Consider the following 20,861-nt stretch of genomic DNA (forward strand, 5'->3'; position numbering starts at 1 on the left):
AAGTATCTGCAGTTTCTGCCTTGAATATATTCAGCCACTCTGCTGCTCTCTAGGGTAGAGAATTCCAAAGAATTCTTTGACAAAGAAAATCCCCCGTCATTCCAAACTCAGATTTGCAACCCTTATTCTGCAATTAGCACCCCCCATATAACCCACCAACAGAAACCCTCACAATGCCATATCTGATCCAGAATATTGTCTTTCATTCCTCAACATCCCAAAAGGTTACAGATCCAACCCAATCTAAACTTCTCTACACTGCCTCCATAGGACAGAGAAGCAGAATAAGGCCATTCAGCCCATTGAGTCTGCTCTACCATTCCATCATGGCTGATTTATTAATCTGCTCAAACCCATTCTCTGGCCTTCTCCCTGTAATCTTTGACACCCTGACTAACCAGGAACCTGGCAACCTCTGCTTTAAATTACTCAATGATCTGGCCTCCAAAGCCGTCCGTGACGATGAATTCCACAGATTCACCACTAAAGAACTTCTTTCTCATCTGTTCTTCCCTCTATTCTGAGGCTCTGCCCTCTGGTCCTAGACTCACCCACTACAGGAAGCATCCTCTCCACATCCATTCTCTTTAAGGTTTTCAATGTCTGATAGTTTTCAATGAAATCCCCCCCCCCCCCCCCCCCGCCCCCGTTCTTCTAAACTCCAGTAAGTACAGGCCCAAAGCCATCAAACTCTCCTCATACGTAAACACTTTCACACCCGGAATCATTCTTGTGAACCTCCTATGGATCCTTGTCAATGCCAGCACATCTTTTCTCAGATAAAGGGGGGCCCACAATCTCCAACTGCAGTCTGACCAATGCCTTACAAACCATCAGCATCACATCTTTGCTCTTACATTCTAGTCCTCTCGAAATTAATGCTAACATTGCATTTGCCTTCCTTACCACCGACTCAACCTGCCAGTCACCATTTAGAGAATCCTGCACAAGGCCTCCCAAGTTCCTTTGCACATCTGATTTTTGAATTTTCTCCTGTTTAAAAAATAGTTCATGACTTCATTCCTTCTAAGGTACATGACCACCTTATATTCCACCTGCCACTTCTTTGCCCATTCTGTACAATAATTCTGCAGATGCTCTGCTGCCTCAGCGCCACCCACCCCAACACCTATCTTTGTGTCATCTGCAAACTTGACCAAAAAACCCTCAACTCCAACATCCAAATCATTGATTATACAGTACATCGTGAAGAGAAGTGGTACAAGATTGTACCTCCAGCACAAGAAGACCGCGAGCCGTTCATTGACTCTAAACTAAGAGCGGCGATGCAGCCATCCATTCTCTCTGCCGTAAAGGTAGTCTGACGTATTTTTAAATTGAAATGCAGCCCGCTCCGGTCCTGAGTAATATCCCCGTCTCCGGGTTTTCAAGGCTGCCGTGCTACCTCTCGTATCTCGGGACAGAGAGAAGTAAGTGCTGGGGGAAGTTGAATGGTGGAAGTTCTTTTGGCGTTTTCTGTCTGTGGGTCTCGGATGTAACCGAGGAAAGGACTTAAGCTCTTGGAGGACGGTGTTATGCATTTCTCCTTCAGTGAGGAAGACATTAAGAAACAACGGTTCACCAGGACTCTTAGGTTGGTGGTCTTAAACGGCAATTCAGGGAAGAAGAGGTGTTGAAAAATAGCACCAGACATCAGCTCCATCCCGTAGCCACAAGCGCCCTAACATCGGCTGCATCCTGCCACCGCAAGCGTTCGAATGCCAGCTCCGTCCTGGAGCCGCGAGCGTTCGAATGCCAGCTCCGTCCTGGAGCCGCGAGCGTTCGAATGCCAGCTCCGTCCTGGAGCCGCGAGCGTTCGGGCGCCAGCTCCGTCCTGGAGCCGCGAGCGTTCGGGCGCCAGCTCCGTCCTGGAGCCGCGAGCGTTCGGGCGCCAGCTCCGTCCTGGAGCCGCGAGCGTTCGGGCGCCAGCTCCGTCCTGGAGCCGCGAGCGTTCGGGCGCCAGCTCCGTCCTGGAGTCTCTAAGCTTAGACAGCAGCTCCAAACCCGGGGCTACAAATGCTCAACGAGCAGTTCCATTCCGGCACTAAAACGGCAACTCCATCCCGGGGCTACAAAGGCGCAAACGTTAGTCGCACGCAGGGCCACACGGCTCAAATTGCAACTCCATCCCGGGGTCAAGAGATCTCATCTAGGGGCTCCATCCAGGGGCCACAAGGGCTCAAACAGCAGTTCCATTTTGGGTATACGTACAAAGAATTACAGAACCATTACAGTTGGAAGGAGCCCATCAAGTCTGTTATTTCTTTGTAGAACGATCCAGCCCGTTTCAAATTCTGAGACATCAGCCCACCCCAAGAGGAAGAGGGAAAGGAGTCAAGTAGGGACTGCCAGCAGTCGTGGTGGCATTGGGATTGAGTTTAGTCAGCTGAGGGCTGTGTGTGTGGCTGAAGGTTGCCTTGCCTTCTCTGTATGGACCAGAATGGTCTAGGTACGTTGTGTATCCCTGCCAAGCAAACACCCTATCAAGGAGCAAGTGAACCAAATCCACTTATTAAAACCAGGAAATAGCCACACAGCACAGGGAATCCTAACAATTGATGTAATTCTTCCAGCTAGCCACACCATTTTTGATCTGGATTAATATCGGGATCGGGCTTAATATCACCGCGCACGTCATGAAATTTGTTGTCCAGACCCAGATTTGTTGTCTGGGCCCTATCAATGTCCTGCTCCTGTTCAATAACTCTCTGTTGAATGATCAGTATCCAGCTCCAGGTCAGAATCGGAATGGGGTTTAAAATCACCGGCATAGTTTGTGAAATTCGTTAACTTTGCAGCACCTGTACAATGCAATACATGATAACAGAGAAAAAGAAAGCTGTGAATTACAGTAAGTATATTCATATTAAATAGTTAAATTAAATAAGTAGTGCAAAAAAAAAAGAAATGGGGAAAAAAGTAGTGAGGTAGTGTTCACTGGTTCAACATCCATTCAGAAATCCAATGGCAGAGGGGAAGAAGCTGTTCCTGAATCACTGAGTGTGTGCCTTCAGGCTTCTGTACCTCCTTCCCAATGGTAGCAATGAGAAGAGGGCATGCCCTGGGTGATGAAGGTCTGCAGTTTATTTCGATCCTGTGTAGCAGCCGCCCACTCCATTCCCCCATATCGGATGGTGATGCAGCCACTTAGAATGCTCTTCACGGTACACTAATAGATATTTGGAAGTGTTTTAGGTGACATAGCAAATCCCCTCAAACTCCCAATGAAGTATAGCCACTGTCATGCCTTCTTTATAGCTGCAGGGGTATGTTAGGCCCAGGATAGATCCTCAGAGATATTGACCCCCAGAAACTTGAAATTGCTCATTCTTTCCATTTCTGATCCCTCTGTGAGGATTGGTGTGTGTTCCCTCATTTTACCCTTTCTGAAGTAATCCATAATCCATTCCTGATCAATAATCATCACAAGAATAGCAATTTCTGATGAATAACTTGCTTTTGATTGGTAATAACTCTTTCCAGATGATAAACCTTTGTGTGTGTGTGTGTGTGTGTGTGTGTGTGTGTGTGTGTGTGTGTGTGTGTGAGAGAGAGAGAGAAGTTTGGGTGTATTTTCCTCTGAATGATGTGTTTGTTCTCTGATGTGTACAAGGACAGGAAAGAAATGAAGTAATGTCTTGGTGTATATTGGAAATAGATAAGATCGTATATGTGAGTTAAATGTCTATGCAGTTCAGGAGCAACAGTTGAATGCAGGGCTGAAAAGTTATCAGAGGAATGCGTAGGAGTAGGTTTTGTTTAATCAGAGCGGAAGGTGCAGGGGAACGGGGTGTGGATTCAGGACAGGCTGTTCAATACTGGGGTGTGTGGAGAATGGTAAGGGCAGGTTGATATGTTTGCAGTCCAATGTCTATAGTGGGACACAGTGATGAGGAGAGGGCAATGGGTAAAATAGACATTGGACTGCAAATATATCATCACTGAAGCTTCTGCTAACGCTAAGCCAGTGTTTGTGATGATTTGTTGGGTTTTAGGTTTGGAGAATCATGCTTTTCTTCAGTCAGCTCATGTTCTTATTTGTGACACCTGTTGTCTGTACTTGAAGATATTGTTGAGGATCTGGTCCAGGCTGGCAACGATCCCAGATGCCTTTCTATTCTGGCACAATATGCAGTAGATTGTAAAGTTATGTATGCAAAGTTGTAATTATACATACTCTACTGATTCCAATAATTCTGTTTTCATTTGTCATTCATATGTCATCAGTATGGCAATCTGTGACTTCTGGCCCCTTTTAGCCACTCTTCCACTAATAGAGAACTTTGGGCATGACTTATGTCCTCTGACCCTAGGTGTCGTATTGCTGGGTTTCCTGAATGTTTTTTTAAATGTGTTTTGTGAAAAGGAGGCCCCTTTGTAACGGTCAGGAAAGATTTCATGGCTGTTGGTTCTAGGAAGTGAGAAAATTTACGCCCTTGTTTCTCCAAGTCTTAAAAATATTCAGACACTTTGCTTCTACTACCCTGTGAGGAAGGTAATCGCAACATTCAGGATCCTCTGAGAGGAAAAACAATTAACTCCTGTCTTTAGTGGGCAAAGCCTTATTTGAAATGAAGACTCCTATTTCTTACAGAAGAGGAAATATCTTCCTCACCTCCACCCTGCTGCCAAAAAGTCGTTGATTGCAATAACAGTTCCTCTCTCCGCAGATGCTACCTAACATGTTACCTGTTTCCAGAATTTATTTTATTTCAGATTTGTAAAAAGTGTTTTGCTTTTGTAATCCAAATTTGTTGGGAGGGAGAATTGAACATTTCTAATGTGTAAGCCGCATTCAGAATCTGAGAGAAATTAATGTTATTTTCATCATTAAGAATGACCTACATTTATGTTGCACCTTTCACATTCATCTCAGGATGTCTCATAACGAGTAAACTACTTTTGAGGTGTAATCATGTTGCAATGTAGGAACCGCGGCTGCTAACTGTACATAACAAGCTCCCACAAATAACAACATGATAATCTGCTTTAGTGAGGTTGATTCAGATGCAAATTATAGTTGCAGTACACAAGCAGTAGTTTATTTAGTCTCCCAAAGTCCTGGCTCATTCAATAAGAATGCAGTTAATTAGTTTGTACTTTTATTCTGATTCCCTGTCTCAGCCTCCATTACCTTTTGATTTCCCCACAACCTGAAGGCTATTCAACCTCTGTCTCAAAATTATACAGCCTGCACAAACCGCAGAGAATTCTGAAGCTTTACTACCTTTGAAAAAAGGAATTTCTCCTCATCTTAAACTGAAGATTCCAGTTTTAGATTTTCCCTGGAACAGAAATAACTTTGTGACATCCATCTTGTCTGGCCCCTTCAAAATCTTACATGCTTCAATAAAACCCTCATTCTTCTGAATTACATCAATTGATTTGGTGATCTCATTGAGATCCAGGAGTCGCTTCATTTTGAAAAGCTGTGATCCATTACAGAAAGAGCTGCAACCTGGAGAAGGTGGTTCCTTGTGCCTACCCAGGTTCACTGGTGTTCAGACAGATGAGAACGTATTACTGATTTACTATCTGTGGAGAGATTTTAAATGTTTTGTGATTGAGTGAAAACAGCTTTGTTGATTTTCCAATTTAGTCATTTGGACTTCTAACTTACATCCTACACAATCTGATAATCTGGCCCCTGTGTTAATTCAGGGAGCAAGTACAGTAATGGGGCTTTTCTTCAAACTCTGAACAGCACCTCATCACCTCATATCACAAGCATAAACTCCTACAAGGTTGAAAATCAAAAATAAAACTGCAGATGCTACAAACAGAGACAGAAAATGCCAGGATCGGTCGATCAGGCAGCATTGGTGGAGTTAATGTTTCAGGTAGAAAACAGTCAGAAGCAAGAAAAAGAAGTAAAAGGAAATTTTAAACTTGTAGACAAGACGGTGAGTGGGATGGATGGATCAAAGTGAGCACATCACCATAAGCAAATAGAAGCAAGATAAGGCCATTCAGCCCCTCAAATCAATGAGATCATGGCTGATCTACCTTAGGCATCTCCTGTAAGATGGGTGATTTGGGGCTTTTTAGAGACAGCGTCTGTGTGAGAAAGGCATGAAATGCTCTTTGTCGACCTTCAGAATATTTGTTCAAGCCAACAGCTCGAAATTTCCCTATTTTGTCTTATCCATTGCCAAGTTGGTGCAAGCATTCAAAGCATCATTGTTTAGATTTAATTGGTAAATTGGTTTATTGTTATCACATACCATGGTACAGTGAAAAACGTTGTTTGTCATGCAAATCATTTCTCCTCATCAATACATTGAGGTAGTACAACGGAAAACGGTAACGAAGTACAGGACTGGGTGTAAGAGTGTAGAAAAAGTGCAGTGCGGACAGAGAACGCCATAACAAAGTAGATTGTGAGGTCAAGAGTTCATTAAGGGGACTATTCAATATCCTTATATCAGCCCGACAGAAGCTGACTTTGAGCCTGGTGGTACATGCTTTCAGACTTTTGTTTCTTCTTCCCAGTAGGACAGAATCAGAATCGGGTTTATCATCACCGGCATGTGACATGAAATTTGTTAACTTAACAGCAGCAGTTCAATGCAATACATGATCTTGCAGAGAAAAATAAAAATAATAAATAAAATTAAAATAGTAATAAACAAGTAAATCAATTACGTATATTGAATAAATTAAAAAATGTGCAAAAAAACAGAAATACTGTGCATTAAAAAAAAATGAGGTAGCGTCCAAAGATTCAATGTCCATTTAGGAATTGGATGGCAGAGGGGAAGAAGCTGTTCCTGAATCGCTGAGTGAGTCCCTTCAGGCTTCTGTACCTCCTACATGATGGTAACAGTGAGAGAAGGGCATGCCCTGGGTGCTGGAGGTCCTTAATAATGGACTCTGCCTTTCTGAGACACCGCTCCCTAACGATAGAAACATAGAAAACCTAGAGCACAATATCAGGCCCTTCGGCCCACAAAGCTGTGCCGAACATGTCCTTACCTGAGAAATTACCTAGAGTTACCCATCGCTCTCTATTTATCTGAGCTCCATATACCTGTCCAGGAATCTCTTAAAAGGCCTTATCGTATTCACCTCCAACACTGTCACTGGCAGCTCATTCCATGCACTTACCATTCTCTGCGTAAAAAAACTCACCCCGCCATCTTTTCTGTACCTACTTCCAAGCACCTTTAAACTGTGCCCTCCCGTGCTAGCCATTTCAGCCCTGGGAAAAAGCCTCTGACTATCCACACGATCAATGCCTCTCATCATCTTATACACCTCTATCAGATCACCTCTCATCCTTTGTCGCTCCAGAGTGAAAAGGCCGAGTTCACTCAACCTATTCTCATAAGGCACACTCCCCAATCCAGGCAACATCCTTGTAAATCTTCTCTGCATCCTTTCTACACCCTTCCTATAGTGAGATGACCAGATATCCTGGTTACTTTGTAGGCTAGTACCCAAGATGGAGTTGACTGAATTTACAACCTTCTGAAGCTTCATTCGGTCCTGTGCAATAGCCCCTCTATACCAGACAGTAATGCAGCCTGTCAGAATGGTACAACTATAGATGTTTTTGAGTGTATTTGTTGACATGCCAAATCTCTTCAGACTCCTAATGGAGTAAGCTGCTGTCTTGCCTTCTTTATAACTACATCAGTACGTTAGGAGGGGGGAGAAGGGGAATGTCCTGGGTAGATCAGATCTTTAGATCCTACCCGTAGATGCTGCCTGACCTGCTGAGTTCCTCCAGCATTTTGTGTGCCTTATTTTGATCTCCAGCATCTGAGGATGTTCTCTTGTTTGAGATAGGTTCATTGACTACGTTGGATGCTTTACGGAGGTGGTGAGAAGTGCAGGCAGAGTTCTCAGTAGGGAGTCTGGTTTTGGGATGTGCTGAGATCTATCCACAGCTCTCTGCAGTTTCTTGCCATTTTGGTCAAAGCACTTGTTGTTCCAAACCTTAATGCCTGGATAGGATGGTTTCTACGGTGCATTGATAAAATTTAGTAAAGGTCAATTGGGACGTGCTGAATTTCTGTAGCCTCCTGAGGAAGTTGAAGCACTTCTCGGCCATAGTTTCTACATGGTTGGACCAGGACAAGCTATTGGTGGTGTTCACTCGTAGGAACTTGAGGCTTTCAACGTCAACGCTGTGATGTAAATGGGAGCATGTATACCACACCCCTTCCTGAACTCAATGACCATTTCAATTGTTTTGCTGACATTGAGGGAAAGGTTCTTGTTTGATCCTTTGATGACAGCAGAGATAGAAAAGCATGTGAGGCAATTACACTCCCAATATCAGAGCAAAATGTGAAGTCGTTTAAAATGCTTCTGAAATTAGGAGACTGTGTTTGTAATAGTAATGTGGATAAATACCAGATGCCAGATAACTTGTTTTTTTGGATTTGATAGTTCACTTCACCAGCAGCAGGTCTTTGCCCAGTTATTCAAGGTCTCATTGCCTTATGCCTCTTCTTCAAGAAAACAGGGTGATGATGAAGAGTGTATAGAAGGATTGGGGTCTTTAGGATTGTTAGTTTATTATGGGGTGCCAATGCTGAGTGTCAGGTGTAATGGGAAAGTAGGGCTGAATGCTGTGTATTTTGAAATGGCAAGGAGAGTAGAGAGGGAATGAGTTTGATTGGCCAGTTATGAAATTACAGAGCTGGTCAACTATAATTGGATGTCAAAGTTGACTTTTGGTAGCTTTGGGATGACAAGGCAGAGACTTGGGAATTATGGGATAGTAGGTTTGAATCTGGCTGCTCCAAGCTTAAAAAAGACCTAGGCCACATCCCAGAGGAATCAATCTGATCCTTCTGGGTGACTTCAGTGTCGGGTCAAGAAAAAATGCAGAGCCCAGGAGGAGGATGATTGGCAGTTTTGGAGTAAGAGAAGTGATGAGTCTATCCTCCTGATAAAATGGTCGGTGCAGGTTCTTGTCAAAACCAAGACCTTCTTTTGCCAGGTAGTTTCCAGCAGTGTTCAAACAAGAGACTCAGAGGTCCACGTCAGCTGTAAGTAAATGAATGCTGAACATCTTGAAGACCACATAAAGATGGCTCTCCTCAGACTATTATGTCACAGACAACCTGATGCCTCCAGGCCACCGAAGATGCAGAGCCACCCCAAGGTCTAGTCCACATGGGTCCACCATGAAGAACTCCAGTGAAGAGCTTCTCGGCTTCGCTTCCAGAAAACACCCACAACTAGTTTACTGAAGATAATCAGGAGCTAATCTTGGGTTGGAAACTTCACCGCACGTTTCCACTAAGGAAAAGAATCAGATCTGCAGATATCTGGAGCCCAGAATCTAACAGGAAGCCATAGTAAGTGGTGATGGATGAAAATAATTCAGAAAATCTTGCCACTTGCTGGTAATCATGGTGTTCAGACTCTTTTTATGTCAAGGCCATCAGAAGTTCAAATACTCAAAGACCCAAACCACTGAGACACAAATGTGGAGGCAAATTTGTCAAGAACAGAGAGGATGTAGTGGAATCTGCAAGGAGTACTTCAAAGATCTCTCAAATCTGCCACTGTACGATGTACTCTATACATCTCACCACAAATATCCAGTACAAACCTCGCTGCTGGTCCTGACTGACAAGAAGCCAGAATGTCTTATTGGAAATCGGAGAACAGAATGTCCTTGGAACCAGATAGTAGCCCTGCTGGCTTTCTAATGTTTGTTGGAGAGGAACTTCTGCCACAGATTCACTATGTTGCCTTCTCAATTTGGGATGGCTGCCAACACCAGATGTGGGAAGAAGAGGGCTTGTCAGAAGACATTGAAGATGGGGTAATTTTGCCTTGTTCAAGAATGGAGGCAAATTTAACTGCAGTATCCACAGAGGGGTGTCCCTGCTACCTGCCACACCAAAAGTCTTTAATTTCCTTCTCCCAGATGCTAAAGAGCTGCTCCTGAAATAGTATTGCAGATGCTGTCTTCAGGAAGAGCGGACAGGACATTATGAATTCAAGGCCACTTATAATGGTAGAGGCTGCTCCCTACAGAAAGATACAGGGAGCCGCAATAAACATTATACATGGGATTTCCTGTCTTCATGTGGCCTTCTTTACACTCTATCCGTGGAGAAGGATTGACAAACATCAAATTTTACCTTCAGAAATCTGTCTCCACCTTATGAAATCTTCATGATGGCAGATAAGCCAAGATCCCAAGCAGCGTGTCCAAAGTTCGTGAAGTCTCTATCAAGCAAGGCTGCCTTATCATTCCGACACTTTTCCCATTTTTTTTAATACCACAGTGCTGCCCTTCGGGTCCCAACAAGCTCAGTGTTGAAGGAGGGCCAACCTGTAGGACAGATGGGAACCATTACCTCTCTTCTGGAGCAAGGTCATCCAGCTATTTGTAGATAAGTTCAAAGTTCAATGATTGTATATGCCCAAGTGTGGAGCTCTTTATCGTCTTTGTCGATGCCATAAGACATAGGAGCAGAATGAGGCCATTTAGCCTATCATGTCTGCTCTGCCATTCAATTACAGATGATTTATTTCCCCTCTCAACCCCATTCTCCTGCCTTCTCCCCCTAATGAAGTACTGATCAACCTCCACTTTAAATACACAATGGCCCCATAATCTTCTGTAGCAATGAATTTCACAGATTCATCATCCTCTGGCTGAAAACAAAAAAAATCCTCCTCATCTCTGTTCTAAGATTCCTACGCAGACTGCTGTGGGAACTGCACACCCTGCCACGGGTGGGGTAGGAGGTTGGGGGAGTTACTGGTGTGTAGCTTGGGAGACTGCGTATTCTTTCTATCATTGGTACTGGGCTACAGTCTGCTCCCAACCAATGGATCAAGCTTCTCAGCACCACCCTGAATGTTCCCACTCACTTTCAGCAGTCAGGGACCAGGGACTCCCAGAAGGTCGGGATGTTACATTTCTGAATCTTTTTCTCAGTCCAGCTGGCAATAGTGTGTCTTGACAGAGCCCAGAACAGATTGACTGTTTTAGGAGTCTGGTGATAGTCATAGAAATGATGTGGCTCGCCCAGTGACACTGACTGAGTGTGATTAGAGCCTCAGTGCCAAGGTTGGTGGCCAAGGAGAAGATGTTGACAATGGTTTTGTATGAAGACCATTTGATGACTCTAGGCCTGTTTTCACTGGAGTTTAGAAGAATGACTGGGCATCTCATTGAAACCTAAAGAATGTTGAAAAGCCTAAACAGAGTGGACATGGAGAGGATGTTTCCAATAGTTGGAGGAGTCTAGGACCAGATGTCACAGCTCAGGAATACAAAGATGTCACTTTAGAATAGGGATGAGGAGGAATTTATTTAGCCAGAGGGTGGTGAATCTGTGAAATTCATTGCCACAGACAGCTGTGGAGGTGAAGACTTTGGGTATATTTAAAATGGAAGTTGATAGGTTCTTGACTGTCAAAGGGTATCGGAAGAAGGCAGGAGAATGGTGTTGAGAGAGAAAATAAATCACCCAGCAGGCTTGATGGGCCAGATGTCCAAATTCTGCTCCTATTTCTTATTGTTTTGTTAGCCTTCCAATCAATTTGGAATATTTTGGTGGTAACTCTGCAGTACCTTGAGATTCCTGTAGTAGTATGGGTCCCAAAAGCATTTAGAAGGCAGACCATGAGCTGTGCAATAGTTTGCATGTTTTGATCTTCAAACACCCATATTTTCAGATGGCTGTGGGCTGTTCTGTAATGTTGAAGGTGATAGGGAATGTCAGCATCAATGTCTGTCTTTGCTGGGAAAGTACATAATAAAGGCTGGAGGCAGGCATTGGTGGCACATGCACCAAGAAACTATCAGATTGTTGGGGTGTCAGCGATCATGGGATTGGTTGAATAAACCGTCACGAATTCAGAATCAGAATCATATTATTGTCGCTGACGTTAGTCTGAAATTTGTTGTGTTGTGGCAGCAGATCTGTGCAGGCATAGCACATTACCACAGACTGCATTAGAAATAAGGAAACAAATGGTGTGAAAGGGGAATAGCAAGCATTTCTGGACCATTCAGAAATCTGATGCCAGTGGGGAAGAAGCTGTCTTTAAACGCTGAGTGTGGGTCTTCAGGCTCCTTGCTGATGGCAGTGATGAGAAGGGAGCGTATCCCGTAGGTGAGGGACCTTAAGGATGGATTGTGTGGATTTCATGGAGAACTGTGGGAGTGGATGTTAAAAGACAGTGAAACTAAAGAAGGTTTTGGGCACAATGTTACTGAAAGCTGACTGGCGAGCTTGCAGGTTAGATGTGGAGACCCATGCTTGTATGTTTTATTCTTTAAGAAGTGAAAATTCTGAGTCAGGCTGGGGGCTCTTGTCTCCTTCCTAAGCTCATCACCCTTACTGGGGCTTTGCTGCCAACAGCAACTTGCCAGTCCTCAGTCCTGGGTGAAGGTTGATCGGCCTTGTGACTTCCATTTTCAGCACAAGATTTCATACATCTTCTCAGCGAAGATCCTTCCTCAACCAGGGATAAGGTTCTGTTGCCTTTTCTGTGGTACTGGGCTTTTACAGGATGGGGTTGCTAGCCCCATGCCTGACCTTCCTCCTTTCACAACTGGGCTAGAGACTGTGCATGGCAGAGTTCTTCTCTTTTCTGCTTCAAACTAACCTGTCATCCCAAGTGCTGCATTTAGACACCCAGGCAGGAGAGCCCTGAGACATTGGATCAGACAGACTGATGTGCCTCAGTTCAGCTTAGGCACTTTAAAATAAAGGAGACAGTGATCATAATATGATAGAGTTCACCCTGTGGTTTGAGAGGGAGAAGGTAAAGTCAGATATATCACTGTTATGGTGGAGTACAGGGAATTACAGAGGCATGAGAGTGGAGCTGGCCAAAGTTGATTGGAAGGGGACACTAGCAGGGGTGATGGCAGAATAGCAATCGCTGGAGTTCCTGGGGGCAATTTGGAAGCACAAGATGGATAAATGCCAAAGATGAAGAGGTATTCTAAAGGGAGGATGAGGCAACTGTAGCTGACAAGGGAACTCAAACTTAGCAAAAAAGGGGAAAAAAAAGAATGCACATAATGTAGCAAAATTTAGTGGGAAGTTAAAGGATTGGGAAGCTTTTAAAAACCTACAAAAGGCATCTAATAAAGTCATAGGGAGAGAAAAGTTGAAATATGAAGATAAGCTAGCCAATAATATAAAAGAGGATACCAAACCCATTTTTTTTTCAGATTTATAAAGAGTAAAAGAGAGACAAGAGTGAATATCAGACTGTTGGAAAATGACTCTGGAGAGGTAGTACTGAGGGACAAAGAGATGATGAGACAAACTTAATAAATATTTTACGTCAGTCTACACTGGAAGACACGAGCAGTGTGCCAGAAATTCGGGAGTGTTGGCAGAAGTGAGTGTAGTCGATATTTAACAAGGAGAGAAGGTGCTTGAGAAACTTAAAAGTCTGAAGGTAGGTAAGTCACCTAAACCAGATGGAGTACACCTCATGGTTCTGGAAGAAGTAATTGAAGAGATTATGGAGGCATTAGTAATGATATATCAAGAATCACTAGATTCTGGAATAATTCTGGAAGACTGGAAAATTGCAAATATCACTCCACTCTTTAAGAACGGAGTAAGGCAGAAGAATGGAGATTATAGGTTAATTAACTTGACTTCGATGCTTGGGAAGTTGTTGGAGTCCATTATTAAGGATGAGGTTTTGAGGTACTTTGAGGCATATGATAAAGTAGGCAAAGTAAGATTTCTTCCTTCTCCAGTTCTTTACCTTTCCTACCAATCAGGTTTAACCTTTAACCTTCCAGCTAGCCCTCTTTCCCCTCCCTCCACCTTTTTTACTTCGGCAGCTTCCCCCTTCCTTTCCAGTCCAGAAGAAAGGTCTTGGCCCAAAACATTGGCTATTTATTCATTTCCATAGATGCTGCCTGACCTGCTGAGTTCCTCCAGCATTTTGTGTGTGATGCCAAAGTCATCTTGGTTTCCTTAAGGGGAAATCTTGCTTGACAAATCTGTAGGAATTCTTTGAGGAAATAACGGGCGGAATAGAAAAAGGAGAGTCAGTGGATGTTGTTTACTTCGATTTTCAGAATCGAAAATTCACCTTTGACATGTGAGGCTCTTTAACCTCTGTGAAAAACCTGTGGTTTTACAGGATTATAGTAGATTGGCTGACAATTAACATTACCATTAACCGAGGAGTCCATAGACCACTGTTATATGTTAATAATTGGGGTAATGGAATTAACGGCTTTGTGGCCAAGTTTGTGAACGATATGAAGGTAGATGGAGGAGTGGGTAGTGTTGAAGTAGGGTAGGCCTCCGTTAGTCTCGATAGACCATAGATTTGCACCTTGAAAAGTTTCCAGGGTGCAAGCCTGGCCAAGTCTCCTCTCTCCAATCAATGTTATCCAAGGGAAGGGCATTAGGATCCATACAGCTTGGCACAGCATCGCTCGTGGTTAAGGCTCGAACTAGCGACCTTCAGGTCACTAGACAAACACCTTAACCACTTGGCCACGCGCTAACACAAGTAGAGAGTCTGCAGAATGACTTAGATTGGGTGAATGAGTAAAGAAGTGGAAGATGGAATATAGTACAGGGAAATGCACAATTAAAAATTCTGGCAAAAGGAATAAAGGAGTAGAGTATTCTCTAAATCAGAATCAGGTTTATTATCACCGGCATGTGTCGTGAAATTTGTTAACATAGCAGCAGCGGTTCAATGCAATACATAATATAGAAGAAAAAAGCAAAGTAAAATAATAATAAATAAGTAAATCAATTACAGTATATGTGTATTGAGTAAATTAAAAATCATGCAAAAAAACAGATGATATATATTTTAAGAGGTGAGGTGGTGTCATTAGGAATCGGATGGCAGAGGGGAAGAAGCTGTTCCTGAATCACTGTGTGCCTTCAGGCTTCTGTACCTTCTCCCTGGTGGAAACAGTGAGAAAATTGCATGCACTGGTTGCTTCCAGGGTGCCTAGGGGCAACTCGAGTAGCAGTAGAGCTCTCAATGGACACGATTAAGTATTCTCATTTCAGCCTGATACAGCTTTTAAAAAAAACAGGAGGTGAGCAAGAAGGCAGGAAAACTGGAAGCCTCAGCGTGAAGCAATAACACAGTTCCTGGAAAACACCAGGCCACACATACTGACAGGTTGGAGGTGGTTGACTACTAATATCCCTGGAAAAGCACAATCAAATGAACACTTGGAAAATTCAAAAAATCAGAGGTGCAAAAGGACTTGGAAGTCCATGTGCAGGATTTGCTAAAGATTAACTTGTAGGTTTGTCAGTAGTAAGGAAGACAAATGTAACATTAGCATTTATTTTATGAGGACTAGAATACAAGAGTAAGGATGCGATGCTGAGGCTTTTTAAGACATTGGTCAGACTGTACTTGGAGTATTGCCAGTACTTTTGGGTCCCTTATCGCAGAAAAGAGATGCTGGCATTGCAGAGGGCCGAGAGGAGGTTCACGAGAATGATTCCGGGAATGAAAGGGTTAACATGTGAGGAGCATTTGGTGACTCTGGGCCTGTACTCACTGGAGTTAAGAAGAATGGGGGGACGGTGGAATTTCACTGAAACCTACCAAATATTAAAAGGCCTAGACAGAGTGGATGTCAAGAGGTTGTTTCCTATGGTGCGGGAGTCTAGGACCAGAGGACACAGCCTCAGAATAGAGGGTCGCCCATGTAGAACAGAGATAAGGAGGAATTTCTTCAGCCAGAGGGTGGTGAATCCTTGGAATTTATTCCCACAGACTGCTATGGAGGCCTAATCATTTAGTGTATTTAAAGCAAAGGTTGCTATTTCTTGATTAGTCATGACCTCAAAGTTTATGGGGAAAAGGGAGGAAAATGGGATTGAGAGGGATGATAAATCAGCCATGATAGAATGTCAGAACAGATTTGATCGCCGAATGGCCTAATTCTGCTCATATGTTTTATGGTCTTAACATGAGAGTGAAGCCAATCTGTGTTAGAATGCTTGTGCAGACAGTTTTTGGAAATTGCTGCTCACAGATGCTGATTATCAATTTCAGGAATGTGAATTGTGCCACAGTCACAGTATGACAAGGCCCGTCACTTGGCGGTGAACCCTCAGAGTTACAGGTTCTGAAGCCTTTTGAAAGAAAGTGCTTGGAATGAGGAGAATGCTGGATTAATCTATGCTTCTGATGGAATACTCTGCCTCTGGCTCACGAGAGCCAGTGTTAACACAGAAAGCGCAACAAGACAGCATGACACCTTTCACTGTTATAGGCACCATATAAATGCAAGTGGCTGCTGTATTTTTTGGAGGCCTGTGTTATTATTAACCTGGACGGACGTCACATGAGCTGAACTGCTTTGATTGCCACGTTTTCGGCTTTTGTGCGGCCAATGGGGATATTGAGTTTGCTGATTCCTGGAGCATGAAGACCCCAAAATCAAATGCAGCTTAGTGCTGTCTCTGTGACTGCCAGAGTAGTGAGGTGAGGAGATGAGGATGGTAATACTCAGGATGAGCGGAACGATGAGGAGTTTGGGGGTTAAAGCTGCTGCAGCTCCAAGTGATCCTGGAGAAAAGCACAAGGCTGGAAGCTCCACCTCGTCCATTCAGTGTGGGCAGAAATTCAAGGGACAGCTAAGTTCAGGGACTCTGATGATTAAAGTGCTGAGAAGTTGAGTACAAGTCGCAGTGTGCTGTGGAAAGGGGAAACAGCTACATGGCCCCTTAAGCTCATCTTGTCATTGACTGACACCATTTACATTGCTTTTCTGCCCTTCCCTTCCCTCATATCCTTCAACATCTTTGGCTAATAAAAGCTTTATAGATCTATAATTTTAAACTAACTGGTGACTTAGCAGCAATTGCCCTCTGCTAAAGAACGTGTCAAGCCTTGACCATCATCTTGTCTACAGTCTCTCTTAACTCCACTCCTGCCCTCTTCTCCTTGCTACCATCAGGAAGGAGGTACAGAAGCCTGAAGGCACACACTCAGTGAATCAGGAACAGCTTCTTCCCCTCTCTGCCTTTGCCGGTGGCATAGTGCCATTTACACCAGACTGTGGAGCAAGACGTCTCGGGTTCAAATCTGGCTGGTTCCTTGCACAAGTTCTACTTGAGCTGAGTTGAGCATCGAGCTAATAACTCTGCCTCACAAAACAGACAAGTGCTAAAAATAAAAATGGCAAGATTGCTGCCCAATGTGCCCAATTTAGAACTTTCTTCCCCTCTGTCATCAGATTTCTGAATGGATGTAGAACCCATGAACACTACCTCACTACCTTTTTATTTCTATTTTTTACCTACTTATTAAATTTAACTATTTAATATATATATTTACTGTAAATTGCAGTTTTCTCTCTCTCTCTTATTGTGTATTATTATCATACGGCTGCTGCAAAGTTAACAAGTTTCACGACATGTGCCAGTGATAGTAAACCTGATTCTGAAAAACCACAACCAAACTCTCTAATCACATAACCACCAACCGGTAGAAGTGGTTCTCCCCATTCACCAATCTGTTCCGATCAATATCTGCAAGTTTTGATTGATTGGCTGTAAATTCCAGGGAATTCAACCCTGGTTTTGTGTAATCTGTCGTCCTAGTTATTTTAGTGAATTCTGCACCGTTCTTCCTCCAGGGTTAGTATATCGTTACCAATGTATGCTGCCCAGAAATGCTCAATAAATGCCAGAGTATAGCATCAGCATAACTTCCATCTCCTTGTGCTCCAGTCCCCTGCGACAGAGGTGGTAGGTCAACCACAGGGAGGCTCTCTTTAAGAGAGGGAAAGGAATGACAAAATATGAAAAGGAATCCATTAATTTTCCAAGTTCTTAATCACTGGTCTGGAAATCTTGGTGACTAACAACTTTGTTCTCTCTGTTGCACAGTTTTGATGTTGAGAATGGCCCGTCTCCAGCTCGGAGTCCAATGGATGCACAAGCAAGTCCAGGACTGGTTCTTCACCCAACTTTCCCCCAGAGCCAGCGCCGGGAGTCATTCCTGTACCGGTCGGATAGTGACTATGACATATCGCCAAAAACAATGTCACGAAATTCCTCCGTAACCAGTGATGTGTGAGTATATGTTTCTGAAGTTACATGTTACGTTATTTCTTTCTCTCTCCGAACCTCCTCTCTCTCTCTCATCCCGCCCACTCTTCCGCCTTCTCTCGATTCCTCACTCTTCCCCCGGTTCATAAGAGCTTCATCAGCTCCACATCCCTTTTGTTTCTCACCCTTTCAAACTCTCCCTTGATCTCTTTCTTCATCCCCCTAACCCTTCCTCATCTAATACAATCTGCAGAATGTGCTGGAGGAGCTCAGCAGGTCAGGCAGCATCTATGGAGGGGAATAAACAGTTGACATTTCAGACCGAGACCCTGTATCAGGACTGGAAAGGAAGGGGGAAGAAATCAGGGTAAGAAGGTGGGCGGAGGGGAGGGAGATGGTAGATGATAGGTGAAACCTGGAGAGGGGAAGGGTGTGAAGTAAAGACCTGGGAAGTTGATTGGTGGAAGAGGTAAAGGGCTGGAGACAGGATAACTTGACAGAGACCGGAAGACCATGGAAGAACGGGAAAGGGGAGGAGCATCAGAGGGAGATGATGGGCAAGTAAGAAAAGGTGTGAGAGGGAAACAAGAATGGGGCATGGTGAAGCAGAGGGGTGTTCATTACCGGAAGTTTGAGAAATCGTGTTCATGCCATTAGGTTGGAGGCTACCCAGACTAGCTGCTGATCTTCTGTTCTCTATCCCACTCAATCTCTGCTTTACATTAACAAGTACCTCCTTTCAATAGAGTTGTATTCCTTACAAAAACCTTGTGTTTTAGATACTGGAAACTGATAAAAACCAAAAAGTGCTGGAAAATCTCAGATGTAAACCAGTGTACATGGAGAGAGAGACATTTTCAGTTGTGTTCCTCCATTGGGTCACAGGCCTGAAATGTCTACTTTTCTTTTACCACAGATACTGCTGATGCTTACTTCTTGTTGTCTACTTTCCAAACTAACTTCAGAATCATTTTTCCTGTTCTGAGATGTGTCCAGCTTTCTACATGGGTAAACTGTGCCACGCGTTGAGTTCCAAATGCACCCACCTGCCCTAGTACAAATACTCAAAGTTCAAAATACATTTATTATCAAAGCAAGTAGATGCCACCATATACTACCTTGAGATTAATTTTCTTGCAAGCATTCGCAGTAGAACAAGGAAATATAGAATCAATGGAAAACTACACATAAAGAAAGACTGACAACCAATGTAAAAAAAGAAGACAAACTGTGCAAATGCAAAAAAAAAGAATGATTAATTCATTAATTAATGTGGAGAGCATGAATCCTTGAAATCATGGATTGAGGAATCAGTTCAGTGTTGAGTTATCCACGCCGGTTCAGGAGCTCGATGGTTGAAGGGTAATAACTGGTCAATAGCAGTGATGATGTGATATTCTGAAGCATAAGTCGTGCTTAAACTGCCTGAAAAATGTCTCATTCCATAAAAGCGAGCATTCCAAAGGCTGCAGCCCAAGTGTTTGTAAGTGGGATTAATGTGTGTACCGTAGGTAGTTTGAAAGTCAGTGTTTATTGTCAGGTGCATGTGTACGTGTCTGCAGAGGTGCAATGAAGAACTTCCTTGCAACACTTTCACAGGCACTTACCGGCAGGTAAGCACTATTCACATAAACTTGCATGAATGATCCATGTTTTTTTACAAGAAAGAACACAAGAATACTCACTTTCAAGCATTCTTCAACTCATCCCCTCGATATTTATTGCTTATCTATTGTTGTTTCCTTTGCATTTGCACAGTTTGTTGTCTTCCTCACTCTGGTTGAATGCCCTTGGTGGGTGGTCTTTCATTGATTCTGTTAGTTATTTATCTGCCTGAAATGTATTTATTTATTGATTGACTGATTGTGCAGAATAGACCCTTTCCAACCTTTGAGCCGCGCTGCTGCTCAATCCCCCCGATTTAATCCTAACCTAATAACAGGAGAATTTATCGTGACCAATTAACCTACCACCAGTGTATCTTTGGACTGTGGGAGGAAACCAGAAGGCCCGGAGGAAACCCACGCAGTCACGGGGAGAATGGATGAACTCCTTACAGGCAGAGGCTGGAACTGAACCCTGTTGCCTGCACTCTAAAATGTTGTGCTGACCACTATACTATGGTGCCACCCTATTACTATAAATTGTTACTATTTCACAGATTTACTGTGAACTTCCACAGGAAAATGAATCTCAGGGTTGTATATGGTTATATATATGTACATTGACTTTGAACTTTTAACAAGTAGAAAGGGGGCAAAAAGTCAACTTTAGTGCACAAAATGGTCATAGTGTTGTTATTGCGGTCATTTAGGCTGTGTCGTTTGGATCAAGAACTGAGGGGAAGTCACTGTCTGGAATCTCATGGTGTGGGACTTCAGACTTCTGTATCTTCTGTCTGATGGTAGCAGCGTGAAGATGGCATGGCCCAGCTAATGGCATCTTTGATGGTAGACGTTGCTGGCTTGAGGTAGCACCTCATGTAGATAATACTAATTATGATATCCATATGTGGACTTCATGGCCAGCATGGACACGATGGATCGAAAGGCCTGTTTCTGTACTGCACAAGGCAGGATCCGTGATATTTATGGGATTAAATTGAATCTGCACTGTTATCTGAGTCAGACCAATGGCTTCTCACAAACCAAACCAAATGTTTAAACATTCTCTACCACAGAAACCAAAATAATTTGAACTAGAAGAAACACAGGAGGTCGTTTTTGCAGCCCAGATTTGATAATTAGCTGTGGTATCCATCAATTAATTTGAAGTAATCGTAAGAGGTTTGTGAGCAATTATAGTATCCAAGAGAGATGTAAAAGCAGGGAGAAATATTTCGCAATCGAGGCA

General features: G+C 43.4%; 1 protein-coding gene across 7 annotated transcripts in view; it reads left to right on the plus strand.

Annotated features, from left to right (window-relative positions):
* The window catches only part of LOC132406487 (cAMP-specific 3',5'-cyclic phosphodiesterase 4B-like), a 311,131-nt gene that overhangs the window by 211,492 nt on the left and 78,778 nt on the right, over positions 1-20,861 (plus strand). For 6 of the 7 annotated variants that reach the window (XM_059992227.1, XM_059992228.1, XM_059992231.1 and 3 more), the window contains one exon: positions 17,847-18,032. In XM_059992227.1, coding sequence (XP_059848210.1) covers positions 17,847-18,032 — 186 coding nt within the window. Of the gene's footprint in view, positions 1-987; positions 1,595-17,846; positions 18,033-20,861 lie in introns of those variants that run through there. The other variant, XM_059992230.1, reaches the window with a different exon arrangement.

Source organism: Hypanus sabinus, chromosome 16, assembly GCF_030144855.1.
Source record: "Hypanus sabinus isolate sHypSab1 chromosome 16, sHypSab1.hap1, whole genome shotgun sequence".
Classification (NCBI taxonomy): Eukaryota; Metazoa; Chordata; class Chondrichthyes; order Myliobatiformes; family Dasyatidae; genus Hypanus; species Hypanus sabinus.